The following is a 14,442-nucleotide window of genomic DNA, read 5'->3' on the forward strand; positions in this document are numbered from 1 at the left end:
CGCGAAACTATAAAAACGATCCCTCTTTTCTTTTTTATCCTACCTAAGCTGAGAGCCTTGAGAGGCTATATCAGCGTAGCCTTAACTAGTAGGTGGGCTCACGGGGCTAAAATCTGATGACGTTGCTAACACGGACCCTAGCAAGAGCCGTGCTTCGCAGAATCTACCACCGGATCGGAAACGCGATCCACTGAGAAGATCCGGCGAGAAGCTCAGTGGGCTGTCTGTGGGTTTTTACTCGTCGAGCCCTTCGTCGCAAGCGACGGGTTCGACGAGAACGATGACCGGTGCTTGAGGTACCTAAAAGCACCGTTAGTGGATCGGGAGGATCCGAAATGACGTGTTTGGGGTGACGTCGACTGCTTTCCATTCTTTCCGTAGGATCGGGAATGTAGTTACCGGCGGCCACGATGAGAGGGTTCTCATGTCGTGCCGCTTTATCGAAGTGGAGTTATTTAAAAGGACCGACCTGTAACCCGACCAGCATCAGCTTCATGGAGCTGTACGGCCTGGCCTCCTGCAGCACCGACTTCAGGTAGCCGACGATGTCCATGCTCTTGTAGTTGCCGCCCCTCAGCATCGACAGCAAGGGCTCGCCGAGGGAGCAGCCCACCGTGTTGAGGTTCCAGAGACGGGACAGCAGACCCATTTGGGGCGGCAGCTCTGTTATGCCTGGTCCGACGAGATGTGGGATTGTAAGCCAGGAGAGACCGGTGTAGTTAGGGCGAGTTTTTTAACGTTCTCGATAACGTAAGAGTTAACTCAAATTTGTATGGAGTTGGAACGTTTGCCTACTAAGCAGACTGAGGTGGCAATGGGCTGGCCATATTAGCCGGAGAAGTGATAACCGTTGTGGTAAACGTGTTCTAGAGTGAAGACCGCGAATTAGTAGTGCAAGATGCCTTCATGATCGGTGGAATGACGCTCTATGCAAGACTGACAGAAGCTGGATGAGAGAAACTAAGAATCGTGCTTAGTGGCGTGCAATTTATTTTTAAATGCCTTTGTAGGCAGATGGCCACACGGCTCACCTGACGGTAGTTTGCCGTTAGGGGCGCTGTTGCGACTAAAAAATTGAGTTAACTTTTACGCTATCGAGAACGTTAAAAAACTCGTACTGAGCACACATCTGATGTTAACGACTCTGGTCGTAAACCGGAAAATTCTGGTTTGAGACCTAATTCCTAGACCTATTGCTTCTATTATTTCATTGCCTTGGAAGGCAGACTACGCGCTATGGGGGTATTTAAGATTATTTAGTATCGACGCACTTATTTCCCGCATATTAATATAGAAAACTATTTGTGATCAAAAGTGTCTCCTCCTCCTCCTCGCGTCGTTTTCCTCATTACTGAGGGTCGTGACTCTCCCGCTGCATCAGTTTCTTCCGTACGATTTCCCCCCATCTTCTACGATCCTTAGCTTTGTGGAAGGCATTGTGGAAGTTGATGTCCAGAGAAGATCGTATTTGGTCCGACCATCTCGTAGGACTGCGTCCTCTGGGACGTTTGCCATCTACCTTTCCTGTCACCATCAGCTGTTCAAGATTATGACCCTCTTTACGAGCAATATGTCCGAAGAATTCCAGCACCCTACGAAGGCATATAGTGGAAAGTCTGGCTTTGATATGAAGCTCTCTCAGAATAGACACGTTGGTGCGAAAGGCGGTCCATGGAATCTGTAGCATTTTTCTCCAGCACCACATTTCAAAAGCGTCTATTCGGTCTCTGTCGGCCTTCTTCATTGTCCAGGTCTCCACGCCATAACTGAATATGGAGAAAACTAGCGAACTCACCAATTTGGTTTTAGTTTTTCGCGTGATGTTACGGTCTCTCCATATCTTATGCAGCTGGGACATTGCATTTTTGGCCATCCCTATACGTCTCCTTATCTCTTTTTCGCATGATCCCGTGTTATTAATGTTAGACCCTAGGTAGACGAAGTCGCTCACGACGTCAAGGTTCAGCGTTCCCGTTAGTTCAAGGCTGTTGGTTCGATCCACAATCATCACTTTGGTTTTGCTGTGATTGACTTTTAGACCCAACAGCAAACTGATGTTCTCAATTCGAGCAAGGAGGTTCACCATCTCGGTTTCACTTGCAGCAAGAAGTGTAGTGTCATCTGCGTAGCGGAGGTTGGTTATTTTAGTGCCACCTATTGTGACTCCGCCTTCCCAACCCTCACATGCCCGCCTGATTATGTACTCTCCATAGGCGTTAAAGAGAATAGGGGACAGGATACATCCCTGTCTTACCCCTTTACCGAGACCAAAAAGCTCTGATGTGCAGTTCTCGACCTTTACCATTCCTTTATTGTCCAGGTATAGAGAGCGGATGAGGGCAACGAGGTGTAGAGGTACTCCCAGTTCACTAAGTACCTTCCATAGGTCCGACCACACAACACAGTCAAAGGCTTTACTGTAGTCGATAAAGCAAAAGATGGTGGGTGTGTTGAACTCGTAGGCCTTTTCGATCAATTGGCGAATGTTTAGAATTTGCTCACGGGTTCCTTTGCCCTTCACAAAGCCCGCCTGCTCCTGTGGTATTTGCCAGTTCAGATAGTATCGAATCCTGTTATTGATGATATGTAACATCACTTTGCTGGCATGTGATATCAGTGCAAGGGTTCTATAATTATCGCACTTAGAAGTGGATCCCTTTTTGTGAAGAGGTAATATGATCGACTTAGTCCAGTCTGAAGGCCATCTTCCAGTTCGCCAGATGTTATCGCAAATTCTGTGTAGGACCTTTACGGCTTTAGGACCCATGGCTTTTATTATTTTTGATGTAACACGATCTGGACCAGGGGCTTTCCTGTATTTAAGCGCGTCTATAGCGGCCGTGATCAAAAGTGTAATTGGCTTATTATATTTTGAATAGTCACTGTCATATCTAGTTACTGCTTCTCTTGGTAAACTGCTACATTTATAAATAAAACTATATTGTAAAGAGCAGACCAATGACAGACACTAAGAACAAATAAAATACCTGCATTGACAGTTCTTGTCAAGAAATTATCTTAGAAAAAACAATCCTTGATTCCGATTTGTCAGTAAGGATAATTCGCCTAAGGTATCAATCGCTAGAGTCATTCCACTTGGGAAGAGAACTAAAAGCTGGTAATTCTGCTGGTAATGACTGGTGGTAGGACCTCTTGTGAGTCCGCACGGGTAGGTACCACCACGCTGCCTATTGCTGCCGTGAAGCAGTAACGCGTTTCGGTTCGAAGGGTGGAGCAGCCGTTGTAACTATACTGAAACCTTAGAACTCATATCTCAAGGTGGGAGGCGGCATTTAGACTACGGCAACTAGTACAGCCGAGAGCGCTCGAGAAGAACAACGCCATCTATTGAAAATGGCGGAAACGCATACCGAAAATACTCGACTTGTGAGGAATGTTATCGATAATTCTAGGGATGTCGTATCGACTATAAAAGTGATGGCACGCAGTCAGACAGTAATCGGAACTACTCGAAGCGAAACAGCGAACGGATCACCTGAAGCGAAGCAGAAGAAGTGAATTGAGAATTTTAAAGTGTTCGTTAAGTGTTCTAAGAGTTAATACAGTATCAATTTGTACTTCGGTAGAATTTTTATTTATTCCGAACCCCAGCGCGTAACAATAACTAAAGTCAACGACCTTGAGTGATGTAGGGTAAGTATTGATTGAAATAACAAAACTTTCGTACCTTTATTTCCGCTTATATTCAAAACTGAGAGATTCGTAAGCTCGTGTATGGCCGGTGGAACACTCTTCAGCATGTTACAGGAGACGTCCAGCATTGAGAGGAGAGGGAACAGCAGACGACCCTTGAGGCTTGAGGTTGTGTTCTGGAAAACAGATAATAGAATGATGCATTGGCCATATTAGTCATGGGTCGTGGATCATAATGCCTCCAGACAGTACATTATATGGTTATCAAGGAGCTAAAGCCTCAGTTTGGGCATCATGAGGTCAAATTCGCGCAGCAATTACGTGTAATTGGAGGAGCCTCACTGATTATTAAGTTATAGTCGTGACGAATAGATAAAAGGTTTTTTTTAACAAAAATCTGTGTAGCTTTACCGACATTTTCACAACTTTTCAAGGCAAGTTTGGCAACGATATTGTCACTGTCAGCATACTGAGCAACGTTACCAGTTCGCTGAAAGATCGTCTTTTTGTTGTTACCCAGAAACCAGTGCGCAAACCGCCTTTTTGTTAAGAGACAATTTGCCAATTCCAGCTTTGTAGAGCATCATCTTTGCCGCACGCTAACAGTCCGATATCTACTAGGACCACACTTGAACAACCAAGTTATTGGTGGTAGGACCTCTTGTGAGTCCGCGCGGGTAGGTACCACCACCCTGTCTATTTCTGCCGTGAAGCAGTAATGCGTTTCGGTTTGAAGGGCGGGGCAGCCGTTGTACTGTTAAAAAGGAGACTTTACAACTCATGTCTCAAGGTAGGTGGCGGCATTTACGTTATAGGTGTCTATGGGCTCCGTTAACTATTTAATACCGGGTGAGCCGTGACCTCGTCCACCCATCTAAGCAATAAAAAAAAACCACATTTCCACCAGACGAGGCTTGAAAAGTCCCTAACAGGCATCAGCTTGGATTGGTCCGTGACGTGTTCTGCGATGATATGATCCGCCGATGACACTATAGATAAGAATAGTAATAGTAAAAGCCACTCTCTGGTGAGCGAGGGTTAACAAGTGTTCTCACCCAGTCGTCGGTGTCGTCCGTGTTGGAGTCGTCTGGAGCATTGGCTGTGCAGCCGTCACCATCGGTCGTCAACTGGATCCGGTTCAGCTGGTTGTTGGCTAATATCTGGAACGAGGGGATTCATTACTTCTGTGATGTTCTGGTCACGGTTGACGGGCTCAGGGCCCTCCTGGTTTTAAGTGGTCACCGGAACACATAGATATCAACAACGTAAAGTCCGTCACAGAAATTGAAACATGAGTTCCAAGTCTCATTTTACAGTACAACGGCTGACCTACCCTTCAGACCGAAACGCATTAGTGCTTCACGGCAGAAATAGGCAGGGCGGTGGTAGCTGCCCACGCGGACTCACATCACGTCCTAACGACAATAATTACGCGAATTATATTTTTTGCGTGTTTGGTTTATATTACACGATATTATTCCTTGACTGTGAACATTGTTAAGTATGTATTTCATTAGGCAAATCGGTACCCGCCTTTTTTTTAATCCTGTAATGTAAACAGATTCCCCAGAATCTGTTTACGGATACCCGGTCGAGAGGGATAAGAGACTGCGTTATGTCGGACTCCGGCGCCTCCAGAGAAGAAGAGGGAGAAGAAGAAGACCGAGATCCTATCTTCTTCCTATTCTTGCCGAGAGACTGCGCCTTGAAAAAGAGGTGCAAAGCGCTGCGCAGCGTCAGTCACACAAGGCCCACCTTCAAAAAAGATTATTGAGTAAACCCCATCGAGCTCCACCACTGCGACTTCACTAAATCCACGTTACCGCATAGCGCGCGCCAAAAATTCGCCTTCGCCGATACCCGTCCTCATAATAGGACGGGATTTCACCCCCGGGAATATCCCTTAGAACGTCGTCTCGGGAGAAAATGGAAAATGGGAAAAAAGCGGTACCAGAATGCAGGATTTAGGCACCGGCTCAGTCGCATCCAAAGTCTTCAGGGCCACCGGTTGGATCGGTTGAAACTGACCTTATTTGCTGAACACGTAGCAAATCGATATTCTTAAGCAAACTCACCAAAGTCCGCAGCCCTTCGAGCCTAAGATGCCTCCTGGCGAGGCAGGCCGCGTTCAGTAGCTGCGATCTGACCGACCCCCCGGAACGAGGCCGGGACCGCCCGCCCTGGGGGGTCTTACAGTAACACGCCAGGGGATCGTCATCTGACGTACCGAAGTTCTCCACCTGTTTTAATTTATTGAAGTTATACTTCTTTAGGCGCGTTATGAAAAATTTATGAGAGTGAAATTTTACGATGCGCGCGCACCGTGACACAAAATTAACAGAATGAAGTTGCCCACTAAATCGCTCATTACAATATAACCGACGTAACTTGGCGAGTCTGAATATAGCCGCAGGTGAACTTTCGCGCATGTACACTCGTAAAAAAAAGTGTTATTAGCATTAATTTTTTAGTAATATAAATCACAAATTTATTATTTAATATAATTCATACTAAATATTATTAAATTATTAACGTTAAATATTTATGATTAATTATTTAATATTAAAAAAAAAGAAATAAATTTAATAAAAATAAAGTATAACTTCTTACGCGCTTACATAAGTACACGCACCCTTTTTGTAGTATTAAAAGCAACTGCACAATGGAACACAAATTAGAATCGCTTGGGTATATGAAAAGACCCAAAGTTGGCAACTAGGGATGAGATATTATTCACAAAGAATTAAGGACTTCTTAAAAGGATATTACGCTAAGCTTGGCTGTGGCTATTCTAAATGTTCACTGGAGTGCACAGACAAATAGCGTGCACGCCATTTTTAGATAATCATAGCCACCGTTGTCTGTATAGCAGTTGCCCTATCTTATCATTATTAAAATCTGCATTGCTATTTTGCGGTAGATCGGGCTTGAGGTATACCCATAGACACAGCCCACTGAGTTTCTCGCCGGATCTTCTCAGTGGGTCGTGATTCCGATCCGGTGGTAGATTCTGCGATGCACTGGGGCTAGTGTTAGCAAGCACTGGTAGGACCTCTTGTGAGTCTGCGCGGGTAGGTACCACCACCCCTCCTATTTCTGCCGTGAAGCAGTAATGCGTTTCGGTTTGAAGGGTGGGGCAGCTGTTGTAACTATACTTGAGAACCTTAGAACTTATACCTCAAGGTGGGTGGCGCATTTACCTTGTAGATGTCTATGGGCTCCAGTAACCATTTAACACCAGGTGGGCTGTGAGCTCGTCCACCCATCTAAGTAAAACAAAAGACAGGTTTAGTTACTGTGTCTCGACACTGACCTGAGGCAAGCTGGGCCAGCAAGTGATCTTGTTGTGACTGAGATCGAGCTGCCTCAAACTGGTTGGGTACGAGGTCACGTAGGACATCGATCTGAAAACGATAATTTAATTTAGTCCAAAAACGGAACACGTTTAATTATAAATCATGTTTTGTAACGGTCATTAACGGTAGGCGGCGGTTTGGCTCTGCCCAGGGCATTGCTGATGTCCATGGGCGACGGTAACCACTCGCCTTCAAGTGGGCCGTGAGCTCGTCCACACAACTAAGCAATAAAAAAAAATAAAAAAACGGGAACGTTAAAAAGCTCGCACTAAGCACACTGTCCGCTATTTTACAAGCTTTATATCAGCTTCACTTGTATGTATGTATGTAACTGACTCCTTTAGACGCGATATTGACCCACTTTAAACGGCCAGATTTCATTCAAACTTTGTAGATTTATCGAGGACCGATAAAAATTCAATATTAAAAAAAATTATTAAAAATTTTGAAAAAATATATTAAAAAAATTGAAATTCAACTAAAAATTAAATATAAATAATAGTTAAAAAAACTAAAAATCACGCTTTATATAAGATTCAACTAAAAAATAGAAAATAAATTTTAATACACTTAAATTGAAAATAGTGTAAAAAAATATATATTTTATTGTAAAAAAAGCGTGGGGTGCATGGTGGTATTAGTTATAAATATTTTTCTGACAGATTTCTGTCTGACAGACAGTAGAAGAATTATTATTTCAATAATATGTTAAAAAGCAACACACGCTTTTTTTTTTTAAATAAAATATATATTATTTACACTATTTTCAATTTAAATTTATTAAAATTTATTTTCTATTTTTTAGTTGAATTTGATATAAAGCGTGATTTTTTGTTTTTTTAACTATTACTTTTCATTAATATCCATAAATAAGAAGTGTAACTTCTCAAACGCAATTTTTAATTATTATCATTTAAAATTAATTATTAACACGGAAGTAAACCTGAGCATTTCCAAACACAACATATAGTCTCGGACTCACCTGAGAGAGTTGTAGGACATGTTCAGTCGCTTAAGGTTGTGAGCCCTGCAGGCCAGCGCGGGGGGGAGGCAGGTGAACTGGTTGTGCGACAGGTTGAGAGCGGCGAGGGGGCTACCCTCAAGTGACGTCACGCCCGCCTGCACAGCGCCCCGCCACGCGTGCACTCGACGCGCCTCCGTGCAACTAAGTACAGTCTTACAGTAAACATACGCTTCATACCTTAGTCGTCATGATGTCTATTAGAGAGAGGGAGAGTGAGGGAAAGAGAGAGAGAGGGAAAGAGAGAGAGGGAGGGAGGGAAATAGAGAGGTAGGGAGGGAAAGAGAGAGAGGGAGGGAAAGAGAGAGAGGGAGGGAAAGACAGGGAGAGGGGGCTTATTGCTTAGATGGGTGGACGAGCTCACAGCCCACCAGATGTTAAGTGGTTACTGGAGCCCATAGACATCTACGACGTAAATGCGCCACCCACCTTGAGGTATAAGTTCTAAGGTCTCAAGTATAGTTACAACAAATAATAAATTAAATATCTGAGATACTTACACAGCATTTCCACTCCTGTTTCCAATGATCGGGATACCTTCGTCCTCAGAGTCACTCCTGTCGATCGATGGACTAGATGGACTTCGGGACAAGTACTGGAAGATACAGTCATGGAAACGACTTGAGTTTACCTGTCTTAAGAGGTCAGCTGACAGCGTTTAGGCTATACTAGCTACCCGCCCTCGCTTCGCTTCGTAAACTGTAATTTATTATTGATTTCTCCACTATTTAATGGATGTTATTATACATATAAACCTTCCACTTTAATCACTCTATCTATTAAAAAAAACCGCATAAAAATCCGTTGCGTGGTTATAAAGATTTAAGCATACATAGGGACAGAGAAAGAGACTTTGTTTTATATAGGTACTATGTAGTGATGAACCTTGAAGGATGAGGCAGAAGATCTAATTTCCATTACACAACCCCGGTCTTAGAAAAAAATTAATAATAGTTTAAAAAAACTAACAAAATACGCTTTTATAGAAAAACCAATTACAAAAAAGAAAATGATTTTTAATAAATTTGAATTAAAGATTAGTGTAAGAAAAATAGATTTTATTGTAAAAAAAAGCGTGGGGTGTTTTCAGGATATTATGAAAATAACCCTTCTACTCATATCTGTTCATAAAATATTTATAACTACTGATACCATGCACCCCACGCTTTTTTTTAACAAAAAACTCATTTTTTCTTTTTTAGTTGGTTTTTCTATAAAAGCGTATTTTGTTAGTTTTTTTTAAACTATTATTTATTTTTCATTTACATTTTTTCAATTTTTTTTTTTATATTGTATTGTCATCGGTCCTCAATAAGTATACCAAATTTCGGGTTAATCCGACGTTTTGAAGGGGGTCAAAATCATGTTCAAAGATTCCGTTACATACATACATACATACATACGTCTGAAGCTAATAAAAGCGTATTAACAACTCACCGATGAGCTGGTAAAGTTGAATGGCGATGTCGAGTTGGAAGGCGAGGCGCTTGTCAGCGGAGACTCCAGGGGCGAGGTCGGTGGCAGACCAGGCGACTCTGACTGGTTCTGTTGACAGGACATTGACTTGCCAATCTCAATGAAACCTAATTTCCGTTTTGGAGTCCCGTCTCTTTCTCTGCTCCTCATGGGATCAACTAATTGATTTCCAATTCAGAATACGAAGAGGCGGAGACGTCGATCCGCAATTGCCCGCTCAATTTCTCATAAGCAGATCTAGAAGCATTGTCTTCCATCATCATCATCATCACAGCCTGTTCACAGCCGCCCGATCTTCGCGTTACGTGGCTTACCCACTGCCACTTCAATTTATCACTTAAAACGTAGGCAGAACAGATTTGGCTTTAGTAGCGGAAATGCTGGACCAACCCTATATATATAATAGTTCACATAGAGTACTCAGCGGTAGGTAAGTAGGTTTTTTACTGGTGGTAGGATCCCTTGTGAGTCCGCACGGGTAGGTACCACCACCCTGCCTATTTCAGCCGTAAAGCAGTAAGTAATATGTTTCGGTTTGAAGGGTGAGGGCAGCCGTTGTAACTATACTGAGACCTTAGAGCTTATATCTCAAGGTGGGTGGCGCATTTACGTTATAGAGGTCTATGGGCTCCAATAATCACTTAACACCAGGTGGGCTGTGAGCTCGTCCACCCAACCAAGCAATAAAAAAAGGTAGGGGTTCTACTGTGCCCATGCTGATGTCCATGAGTGACCTTAAGCAATCAGTATTAGGCTCACATATCTAAAAGAAAAGACATACTAAAGGGAACGATGCCTATTAACTTAAAAAAGAAACTAATGGACACGTGCCTGCTCCCCTCTATTACCTACGGCTGCCAAACGTGGAAATACACGCTACGCGTAAAGAACAAAATCAGGTCTTGTCAACGAAGTATGGAGAGAAGCATTACGAATGTGAGAAAAATAGAAAAAATCCCACATAATGTCACACGGGAAAAGACTAAAGTTATAGATGCACTAGATTTCTCACAAAAGTTAACAAGTTAAGTCTCACAAAATAAAGAAATGGAAAAGTCTGGAGGAGGCCTTCACCCTCACATAAGAGGGGTTCTTGCATGCCTGCATGCTAAATTAATATAACCTTTTTTATATATTTTATGTTGATCCGACTAATATTATACACAATTTATTAAGAATTCTATCATAATTAATATCTATTATTATTAATGTATTATCAACAATTTTTTTATAATTTTTGTAATGTAACTTTTTTTAAATGCAAGAAATAAAAGGCTTTTTATTTTTATTTTATATTTATTATAATATGACTGACCTCACGTCCCGTGGGTAAATCCCTCAAGTGGTTCAAGGCGGCGTTGATGTCCCGAAGCGACGGCGCGTCCCACATCTCTGTGGGCAGCGCCCGCAGCTTGTTGTTAGACACGTCGAGGGTCATCAGAGCCGGCAGCTTGAACAGGCCCGGTGGAAGGTCTTCCAGTCTGTTATCCTGTGAGGGTTAAAACTTTAGGGGTTAACTCTAATACTACCTAATCTGCTACTGACCCCAGTCATCATGGATTCTTTTCCTTCATTCGACCCATCATCATCATCAGCCCACAGTCGTCCACTGTCGGACATGACCTCTCCCGGTCCACACCACTGAGTCCGGTCTTCGATTCTCCTCATCCAATTCTTGCCCGTCACCGATTGACATGATCCATTTGTTGCCAGGCAATTACCATCTTCGGTCGTGGTCCTTACCATCATTGGCCACTAAGTCCCCCATGTCTGCGGAGGGACTTCGGTTCCCTCTGTATTTTGTACCGTATGTTCCATGGGGAGTGCTCTGAGGAATTGTTCGAGATGATACCGGCATCCAGTTTTTACCATCACACCGCCCGCCACTGGAGTAGAGTTCATCCATACTACCTGGAGCCACTGCAGTCATCCACAGTGCGTTTCCAGAGGTCTTTTTTGCCACGTACCATCCGGTTATGGGATAAGCTCCCCTCCACGGTGTTTCCCGAGCGCTATGACATGTCCTTCTTCAAACAAGGCTTGTGGAGAGTATTAAGCTCAGTCATCTTGCGACAAACATCCAGACTCAGATACCGAATGTCTTAAATCAAGATACGTTCAGGCTGAAATACACCTCGTCTATTTATCGCACCTGACTTTAGCCCATGGGCAACACAACATCGATGCCCTCATCCGCCTTGAGACAAGTCGGACTCAACTATAACCATCCCACCCCGAAAAGCAGATCGCGTTACTGCTTGGCGGCTAGAGTCGTGATCTGTTAACCAACGCGATAATCTTCTTACCTCTTTATTTTTAACGTTGGGTAATCCGATACCCGATCGCAACAGACCAAGTTATGTCGGACTCCGGCGCCTAAACAGAAGCAGAGGGAGAATAGAAAGTCGTCGTGACCAAAGGATAAGATGTCCGATGCATTCGTGTTGAGCGATGCACCGGTGTTCGAATCTCAAGCGAGTACCAATTTTTCTAATGAAATACGTACTCAACAAATGTTCACGATTGACTTCCACGGTGATTAAATAGCATCGTGTCATAAAAATCCAACCCGCAAAATTATAATTTGCGTAATTACTTATTACGGGTAGGTACCACCACCCCTCCTATTTCTGCCGTGAAGCAGTAATGCGTTTCGGTTTGAAGGGTGGGGCAGCCGTTGTAACTATACTTAAGACCTTAGAACTTATATCTCAAGGTGGGTGTCGCAGTTACGTTGTAGATGTATGGCTCCAGTAACCACTTAAGACCAGGTGGGCTGTGAGCTCGTCCACCCACCTAAGCAATAAAAAAAGGAAGACCTAGATCTTCTCTAGTCACAATCCTACCTGCAGATACAACTCCTGGAGTGCCGGGGCGGTGTACAGTTCTGGTCTGTGCCGTTTACGTTTGAGCCGTCTCCCGCTGGAGTCCATTTCGTCTTCTAGTGGATCCTCGGACGTAGGCAGACGCTCCAGCTTATTCTGAGCTACGTTGAGGTATCTGAGGACAATGCCTGTTTGCAAATTTCCCCCCTCAAGTGTCTATGAGACAACGACCTCTTGTTATTATTTAAGGTCTGTGGTCGAATTGAGAATAGATTAATATCGTTTGTGTGTTTTGTAACTATGTTGTGTAATATTGTTTAATATTATTTATCAATAGTCTAGTTTTGGCGAAATTTGTGATTGTAGAAGTATATTAATAGTCTTTGGACAATAGAACAATAATAGTGTACAAACCTATAATTTCAATTAATTATAGTCGAATTAGTTGTTTTAAACTTCCGCCACTGTCTTCTTCACTCACACTGTTCATTGATAGGCTCTTACCGAGGTATCCACATTCAGCTCACGTTATTTGGGCGTGTGAAACATGAAGACGACTGAAAAACTTCAAGTATTTCGGTGATTCCCGAGCGCTAGGATATGTTCTTCTTCAAACGAGGCTTGTGGAGGGTATTAAGCGGTAGGCAGCGGCTCGGCTCTGACCCTGGCATTGCTGAAGTCCATGGGCGACGGTAACCACTCACCATCGGGTGGGTCGTATGCTCGTCTGCCCATAGGGCAATATATCTATCTATATATAAAAAAATGAATTGCTGTTCGTTAGTCTCGCTAAAACTCGAGAACGGCTGGACCGATTTGGCTAATTTTGGTCTTGAATTATTTGAGGAAATCCAGAGAAGGTTTAAAAGGTAGATAAATATGAAGATGCTCGGAATTAATAAAAATAACAATTTTGCTTTTCCTTTGATGTGTCCGTCAGACCGATTCATTTTGTTTGTTTTATGTTTATTTTGTACAAAAGTTTAGGTCTTTTATTTATCGATTGAGGCACTACGAAGTCTGCCGGATCAGCTAGTATATAATAAATAAATGAAAAAGCATATGCTGTCACACCCATTAACGGTCTGAAAAGAGGGATGGACTTGTCAGCTCCTAAAATCCAGCTGTGGCCAGTCCGGTCCTCACCTTAGACTGAGCAGGGAGAAGAGTTCCGGCGGCAGGGTTCTTAGCTCGTTATTGGTGAGCTCTACCCTGGTGATGGCGAGCAGTGCCGCGCGGTCTGACGCCAGGCGAGGGTTCACGCGTAGGGCCGCGCTGCGCAACCAGCTCATGCTGTAGGGGAGACGGCGCACGGGCACATATCAATCACGGGAATTTCTTAAAATGATATTATCTAAATCACTTTGAAGTTGACGCGCGCTTTTCACGGTTTTATCTCGCGGTTTTATGAATAACTGAATTTAATCTTACGTTTTCAAGTTGGAAGCTTATGCCCGATAGTTCCGTCACGGGGTTGGATGCGTAATTAAAATAGATTTTACGGTTTAATCTCGCTTATGATTACGGGCATATAGAATACTTTACAGTTTCCGCGACCGCGAACGACTTGGCGGTCTTTACAAAAGTATTTTCGGGTATACTTCTCGAGATATCTGTAGGGCATACGGGCCAAACTAATGGGAACGTGCGTGTGATGTCCACGGACCGTATCCTCGCCAGCTGACACTTGAGCTCCCGCCAGCAGACGGCCACGGGCGTGGTGGGGCAGGTCGCGCTGTACGTCAGCGCTGCGTCAGTGCCCTTGTTTTTGAAGACCGCTTCGGCGATGACGGACTTGTTGAGCTTGTTGTCCGGGTCCGCGTACGCCTGGAGTTTTGTACAGTTTATACGGATGGACCTTTCTGGAACGTTCTAAATGGTCTAAAGATCATATAGTCCGTTCTACTGATACACATCGTTCTAATGATATAAGTACTTAAGTCATCAATCAATGAACGACATCTAAGATAAAGGATTTATTTATTTATTGCTTAACTATACTTGAGAATAGTGTAGCTTTCAAACAGTGAAAGAATTTCAAATCGGTTCAATAGTTTCGAAGCCTATTCAATACAAACAAACAAACAAACCTTTCCTCTTTATAATATAT

General features: G+C 43.3%; 1 protein-coding gene across 7 annotated transcripts in view; it reads right to left on the reverse strand.

The window, feature by feature from the left end:
• LOC101740132 (leucine-rich repeat serine/threonine-protein kinase 1) overlaps positions 1-14,442 on the reverse strand; it is a 94,362-nt gene that overhangs the window by 42,750 nt on the left and 37,170 nt on the right. For all 7 annotated transcript variants that reach the window (XM_038019705.2, XM_038019702.2, XM_038019701.2 and 4 more), the window contains 12 exons: positions 13,999-14,159; positions 13,479-13,625; positions 12,354-12,507; positions 10,823-10,996; positions 9,469-9,576; positions 8,532-8,626; positions 7,993-8,175; positions 6,968-7,058; positions 5,730-5,894; positions 4,710-4,814; positions 3,689-3,830; positions 470-672 (listed from right to left, as the gene is read on the reverse strand). In XM_038019705.2, the coding sequence (XP_037875633.1) occupies positions 470-672; positions 3,689-3,830; positions 4,710-4,814; positions 5,730-5,894; positions 6,968-7,058; positions 7,993-8,175; positions 8,532-8,626; positions 9,469-9,576; positions 10,823-10,996; positions 12,354-12,507; positions 13,479-13,625; positions 13,999-14,159 (1,728 nt within the window). The remainder of the gene's footprint in view (positions 1-469; positions 673-3,688; positions 3,831-4,709; positions 4,815-5,729; positions 5,895-6,967; positions 7,059-7,992; positions 8,176-8,531; positions 8,627-9,468; positions 9,577-10,822; positions 10,997-12,353; positions 12,508-13,478; positions 13,626-13,998; positions 14,160-14,442) is intronic.

This window comes from Bombyx mori, chromosome 24, assembly GCF_030269925.1.
Source record: "Bombyx mori chromosome 24, ASM3026992v2".
NCBI classification, from domain to species: Eukaryota; Metazoa; Arthropoda; class Insecta; order Lepidoptera; family Bombycidae; genus Bombyx; species Bombyx mori.